At 37.0% G+C, this 7,492-nt stretch overlaps 1 protein-coding gene across 2 annotated transcripts; it reads right to left on the bottom strand.

The window, feature by feature from the left end:
- Positions 1-286: 286 nt before the first annotated feature.
- Positions 287-6,941, bottom strand: cib2 (calcium and integrin binding family member 2). 2 transcript variants are annotated; one of them, XM_037682917.1, is made up of 6 exons: positions 6,891-6,941; positions 4,988-5,022; positions 2,695-2,806; positions 781-928; positions 488-683; positions 287-324 (listed from the first exon to the last, which is right to left on the bottom strand). In XM_037682917.1, the coding sequence occupies exons 1-6, from the start codon at positions 6,939-6,941 to the stop codon at positions 303-305; spliced, it is 564 nt and encodes a 187-aa protein (XP_037538845.1). In that variant the 3' UTR covers positions 287-302. The 2 variants fall into 2 exon arrangements, with proteins under 2 accessions (XP_037538845.1, XP_037538846.1); XM_037682918.1 differs by lacking the exons at positions 2,695-2,806; positions 4,988-5,022.
- Between the last annotated feature and the right edge of the window lie 551 nt (positions 6,942-7,492).

Genomic DNA, 7,492 nt, shown 5'->3' with positions numbered 1-7,492 from the left:
TGAGCATGAACTTTGGACATTTTCATCTATTATACATATTTCGATAGAGATGTGTCAAGGGAGAAGTCAGCTATTCCGTCATGTGTGTTCAATTTGACGTTGATTGCGATGTACAAGGGAAGTATGCTTGCATTCATGCAACAGGATTTATTTGTGCGTACGCTGTTTTCTCGATTTAAACTTAAATCCACAGTAATCTTTGTACGTGAGACCCCAGGACTCTGCTGATGGGAGGGGATGGATCAGGTTGAATCCTGAGGTTCATCAAGTTGCCAACGTTACAAAATGTCCATGCAGTCATCTCAGATACGGATATGAAAGGTACTGGAAGAAGAAAATATACAACATGAGGAACAAGCATAGTTACAGTAGCTGTATTTTTATAATAAAAACACAAAAATCAGTTACAGATAATTTAACTGAAGGTACGATGTATGTGAGTCTGTAATGATGTCCATTATTCAAGCACTTTTCTTTTAAGGATTACCTTAAAAAATCTGGAGCTCTGGATATCATGTTTTCAAAGTCAGAATAAGAGAGTTTATTATCCCCGTCTAAATCGGCTTCATCGATGGTTTTCTCACACACCAACACAACCTCCTCAGGAGTCAGCTCCTCCTTTGTCAGCTTATTTAGAGTCTTCTCAAGGTCCTCTTTGCACAGGTAATTATCCACATTAAAATCTAAGACCAAACATAATTTGGGAAATTTTACCTTTGTTTTATTTCCAGGAAAAGTGAAAATAACAAAACAAATCGAGTGTTTATATTTTGTTATTACCGTATATCTTAAAAGCATAAATGGCCTTAAGTTCTCTTGGTGCCGTTTCACTGAGGACTGAGAACATGTCAACAAATTCATTGAAGCTCAGGTTCCCCATCCCGTCCTCTGAGAACGACTCAACAATCCTGGTGCGGAACGGATTTTCCTGTACACAAAACAGCAATAATATTACTCCAACCTTTATTACATAAAGCTGTATGAATCTAATTATATTGCTGCATTCTAGAAATGTTTTGCTCATGTTCAATGTTATTTTGTTGAATTGTGTTCTGATGGGCGTCATTACTATAATTTTAAAGGTGAGCGAGTGACGTCATCTGTCAGTGTGTGAGGCAGTTAGTGAGAACTGGTGAGGAGTCTGTAGTCATGTACGAAAGCAGGGGAACTTTTTTGGTTTGTTTTCATCCCATGCATGCGGAGAAAATGCTCCACGTAAAAACTTCATAAAGGAACTGGGAGAGAAAAAGTTACAACGTGAAAGACCTGTTTGTTCAAAGGTGCAACAATATCCTGATGAGAAACGTTAGTTTAGTAATAAAATATACATTAATTTATTATGCTGTCATAAGGTGCGTGTGAGTGTCCAGTGTGTGTGATTTGGTGTCCAGGTAACCTGCCTAAATCAAAAAGCTGGATGCAGACTGGATGCCTGACGAGACAGTGTGGCATAAAGATGAGCTGCAAGTGGTGAAGCCCATTCATTCCCCATCATCCAGCTTATAGGCAATTTTATTTGTAAAAATGTTTTGTTAGTTTAGGAAGGTGAGACATTGTCTTTGTTTATTTATTGTAGAAAATTAAGTTTTTCTAATTTATTTACTAAAGTATAGTAAGTATATTGCAGTGAGACAGTATGGGTTTAGTTTGTTATTTTGATCTGGTCCCTTTGGTAAAACTTCCTCTTGTAAATAACAATCTGTGATTATATCACTTTATTTTATAAAAGATAATAAATCAACTTATTTTAGTTTGTTTGACTTGTACAGAAGATATATCACCTTCATGCTATGTTCTGGCCAACCTTAGAGGATAACAAATATTGGGGGCTCGTCCGGGATTTGAACCCAGGACTTCTGGTAAGGCGTAACAGCTGGTTTCTTTTGAGCTTTTTTAACGTTCTTTCTGGGATTTGTTTTTTACGTCATAAAATTAATTAATTAATAATTATTTGCTAAATTGTCTATTAAACAACCATAATTTACTATCTGGGTTAATTGCCTGACTTGACAAAACATGTGATAAATTTAGATCCAGTAAAGCATCATCAGAAACATTAAATCATGTACTTGTGAACAATGTCATTGTTTCCTCTTGAGGTTTTATGTCAGATAATTAGGAAAAAAAAGCAATGCCACTTTTAATAACTTTCCATGAGCTCTTTGACCCAGATTTGAATTTAAGAGGCCTAAAGGTGAGTTGCTGTAAAAGCATAAAGATCACTTCATGTATTCTATCTCCAGGGGTCTGCAAAGGTAAATGTAAAATTTGTTTTCTATACTAATCAGTGATAACCCCTAATAACTTCTTTGGAAAGGGTTGAGCCATTTGAGGTTTTTGCCAGCACAGATCGTATAGTGTACATCTTTAATTTAAATTTATGTACATCTGAAATGCTAAGAATTTTTTTTTAATCATAGTAATAGTGCAATATACTGCTGCTGTCATATAATCCAATCAGTTATGATGACCATTAAAAGGTCCATTATTGCCAAGATGTTGGTCAACATTCAAAGGTACAGCAGGCATCACATCTAGATGACTCAAAATAAAATAAAAACCAAAAGAAAGAAAACCAGAACTTAATTCAGAGTGTGGATGGAAGGACAAAGATCTTGCGATAGACTGTTTTTGAAGTTATAACTGTATTTATTGAAAGCCCCATTTTAAAGGATGGTCACCTTTTGTTTTTACCTTTAATTCCGGCATGTCGACTATCAACGCTAAAGGTAGTTTACAGTCAGGTTCGTTTGTGTAGTCCATCGGTACGAGATGTGGAGCCAGCTCATGGTACCTGCCGTGCAATCTAAAAAAAACATGAAAACAGATTTGAACAATTTATTTTGCACCTTACAACTTAATGCCATTGTAAAAAAGGTGTAAACAATATTTAGCTATAAACACTGAAAACGTGTGCCATGCCTCCTAATCGTGTCATCTTGATGGAACATTTTTATAAAGGAAAACATGCAAATGGCTGCATGTTGCCTCAGCACTGAATATGACAACAGTGGAAAGGCCTCTGGCTGTCTGGTATTCAACATTGCATTTGCCTATGGACCACATCCAGGCTATGGAAATGTTTAAAACTGGGTTTTTTTTGTCTTCTTTTGTTTTCTCTAATTTATTCAGAGCAGACATGGACCTCTTTAGGTTCTTATAGGACAAACTCATAGGGAGATGCTTCAGTCCAAGTTTAATTACATTAAATAAACTTGAAAGTGCAAAAGGCACTCAAATGTTATGATCTCCTCTTAATATCAGATCAGACAGCTTACAGCATGCTGTTACATTACTATGGTGTAACAGTGGAAGGTGTGAACAGGAGGTTGTGTTTTAATAAGGTCATGGAGTGCAGGAAACCCTGATTTATATTTAATTTAAAAGCACTTCACCTTTCACCATCTAGAACAACGGGTAACTGATATCAGAACATGAACGTAGCAGTTAGCTCGTCAGAATTAAACTCAATTTCTCCAAACTGAGGGTCATTCAAAGAGCTACCTATGACAGGTAAGATATCAATTGTTCATAACCCATTGACAGAGTCCCACTTTGTCTAAAAGGTTGCTTTCAAAGTTTTTTTAAACAATGTGATAGCCACTAAACAATAACTGGCTGCAGAATGCCATTCACGTTGTTATAACATCTATATTTAGTCAATTTACTTTGCATTTTTGGTTTTATTTGCATTTTGTATTTGTTTACGAAATATGATGCCATTCACTGTGTTGAGACTCCCTGGCTGAAACATTTGTAAGTTTTAACGTTTTACTTTATTGGTGAAAATTACGAGTTAATAAATAGTGTCATACGTTTAAAGAAAAAATCTATTTGCTTTGTCACAATATGAATTCAGTTTTTTATTTCAGAAGCAAAAGTCTTCTAATTATGTGTCTGTTATAATTAACTTATTGTGCTAAAACAGCTTTCAAATATGCATGACATTAGATTTCACTTATTTCAGCTACAATTTAAAGCAATAGAGGACGTTGGAGATCTATTGAAGTGGTTCTCAAACTGGGATCCCCAGACCCCAGGGGGTCCGCGAGTCGGCACTTGGGGGTCCGCAAAAAAAAAAAAAAAAGTTAATTTTTTAATTTTTTTTACAAGCACTTAGATGTTTAACAACTGTTAAAGTATACCAAAATGCAGAAAATCACATCTACGTTATTCAATTTTATGGGGGGGGGGGGACCCCCAGACCCCACTCACCACAGCACCGGACCACTCTCTATTTACATTCCAGTATCGATCGGTTTACAGATTAAGTCCTGTTACTTGGTATGACTACATGTACTGCTGTCTTGAGCCTGTTCAGTTTTATGTAAAGGGTTTTCTGTAATAATCTGAAGAAGTGACGATATAGTTATTATGTTCATTATGTGAATAGGTAAAGTTTTAAAGTGGTTTTTGATCATGATAATTTTCTCAAAACTGTCATTTTTGTAAGTTAAAATTAAAAATTTTGTTAATTAAGTGTGTCTTGAATGAAAAATACCCCATCTTTAAAAGTCAAAAAATTGTATTAACACTAATAAAGAACAGGTCTTAAGTATTTATATTACACAAATATTTCCATTGCATTAAAAAGAAAAATTGAAGAAAATAATTTAATCAACATGATGGTTATGAGGGGGTCCCTGAAACTTTTTCTCCCCTGTAAGGGGTTCCTGAACCCAAAAAGTTTGAGAACCCCTTATCTACAGTGCAGAAACTTAAATCAGCTGATATGTTTTTGTTTGTTTGTTTGTTTGTTTCAGATTACTGCACTGCAAAAAAAGCTTGTAACATGCCACATTCATAGCCTGATAAAGTGCATCATACTTACACTGCACCAAACAAGACAAAAGGCCGACTGTGTAGAACGTTCTGGTACACATTAGTTATCTTACATTTACTTGCTGAGTAGGCAAAACAAGAGGTGAAACTGTTTGGTTTACAACTAGCACCCATAAGAAAAAGATGCAGCTAATAAATATCTTACCGCAAAATTTCTTTGCGAGTGAAGAATGTGCAATCCTGCAACGAGAGAAAACAGCAAATCAAAGAACAAATAAGGGAAACTGTTAAGATACAGAGAGGATGGACTTTTACAACAAAGTGTTTGAGGTGTAATAACACTGTGAGTGAGAGAGTGAATGGTTGTTTGTCTCATTTGTCTCTATGTGTCCCTGTGATGGACTGGAGACCTGTCCCCCTGTCTCTCGCACAGTGACTGGTGGATATGGACACCAGTGACCCCTCTGACCCAGAAAGGAAGAAGCGGGTAAAGATGATGGATGGATGGATGTTCATCAGGTTTTCTAAATAATCCACTGGTGAGTTGAGTTAAAGGGATAGTCTGGTCATTTCTGATTGCATTGGCGTGGAGAAACAGACTAGACTAATGCTTAGCCCAATGAGGGCCTGTTGTTTAGATTTTTGTTCAACACAAACCAACTATTTCTAACAAATATGTGAAATATATGACATTAGCTAATCGTGAAACCTCCACACTTATGCACGACGCTGTTCGTTTCTCAACGGACATCTGTGTTACTCCAGGAATCTGGGTGATGCGGAGGCTGCGAGTCTGTCGACCAGTCCACCTGAGCAGCGCACGTAATCGCACTATCAACGTTTACATGTCTCAATGCTGAAACCACACATTTGCATGGACAACGTTTGGTTGAGAGAATAGCAACAAACTAAGCAAACAGTGTCAAGCAAACGTGTGGAGGATTAAAATGTAGCGTTCGTTCACAGCGTTTTGTCATTTTTGAGAAGTTGTTTAATAAGCATGGACAACAATTAAGAAAGGGTCCCTCAGTTGCTGACATTTAGCTCAAACTGGACGAAGACGTCTGCCTTGTCTCTAATCTCTGTGCCCTATGGCTGATATCACTGATAAGCATTTAACAGAACATCAAAGATGTTCAAACTACCCTTTAACAAGCATTGCAGGTCCTTTATTTTAAAAAGCCCATGGAGGTGTTGTATTTCCCCTACAACCATGATGCGTGTGCTAGTACACGCAGCAACATGATCCGCTTGTTGTCTGACATGCATGTATCTGGCACGTGTCATCCAGCAGCCCCCACAGGAGGCACCTCACTTTATTTCTCTATGTGCAGCTGTCTGAGCCGTGCTCGCAGCACACCATCACCTGTTACGCTTTAGAAACTGGGCGAACAAAGGAAGTCCTGGTCTGCGCAGGCGACCTGATGGTGGTTGAGCTCTGATAAATGTGTATGAGTAATTGAAGTGGTGTTTGTGGGGTTGAATCCATCGTCAACGCTCACATTAAGGTCTAAAAGAGAGAAAAAAGCAGCTACGAAACAAACAGAAAAACTAAGAACCATTTTTTAAAGAGACATCACAGTAACCAGAGAGGCTCTTGAGAACTAAACTGAGTCCTGAGAGTAGAGTTTCACCGTATGTGACTGACTTAACATTAATTATTGAATCCCAGCTGCTCACACTATAAAACATAAGAGGGACAAAACAACGCTGATTATTGATAAAGGGATAATAAAGGAGATATTTCAGATCACTGCTCAAAGGAGATCCCTCACATTTTGAGATGAATGCTCAACAAGACGAGTCAAACTGAACAAAGTTTGTAAGGAAACTGATCAGGATTCTGTTTACCATTAATGAAACAAATAAAAGTTTTAATACAAACAGTCATGTGATTAAATGTAATTATATTTATGTGAAATAAAAAAACTGAAGCCCTTCAAACGTTGACATTATTAATGAAGCACCAAACTTTTCCTCACTTTTAATTTCAAGATAATTTCTCTGAATACTTTATATCTAGTTGAACAGTCGCTGTTGCTCTAAACGAACAGGAATGAGTTTTCATGTTATTTTACTTACAGTCCTTCAACAACGTGCCAGCTTACCTGGTAAGCATCAAGTTGCTCGTCGGTGAATATAGTTTGCTTATTTCCCATCTTTATCAAGTAATTTGTTGCTTGTACACATTCAGAACAATGAATGTCCAAAGCCTTTCCTCAGTGAAAGGCATTTATGGGGTTTGTGGAGTCGATGTCTCCACGAAGGTTTAGTTGAAATGACCACAAATACCTAAAAAAGCTTGTTGTCCATTCGGGAGATGCAAGCCATGACAGTGAGCAGTTAATAAAAAAGATAAAAATAAGTAAAAAATACTATTGGTGTCCAGTCAGAATGGAGTCAAAGCAAAATGATCTGCTTCTCCTTCAGAAACCAGGTGGTGTGTCCACAGGAGAGCACACAGCCAATGAGGACACAGAGAAATAAATAAATAAAGAGGACCTGGAACCTGCTGGTAACAAACATGATGGAACTAAGTGCATGACACTTACATAAAGCCATCTGTTCATCTATAATTAATAATGATAATTATATAACAAGGACAGTCTAGGAATTAAGTGTATGTGTGAATGTTTATGAAGCCTTCACACTGTTGTGATCCATTTTCCCCCCGTACATTTTTCAGCATCTTTCTCGTTCCACAAGTTTT

This window comes from Nematolebias whitei, chromosome 10, assembly GCF_014905685.2.
Source record: "Nematolebias whitei isolate Nwh7 chromosome 10, NemWhi1, whole genome shotgun sequence".
NCBI classification, from domain to species: domain Eukaryota; kingdom Metazoa; phylum Chordata; class Actinopteri; order Cyprinodontiformes; family Rivulidae; genus Nematolebias; species Nematolebias whitei.
This window is presented reverse-complemented; position numbering and strand designations above follow the sequence as displayed.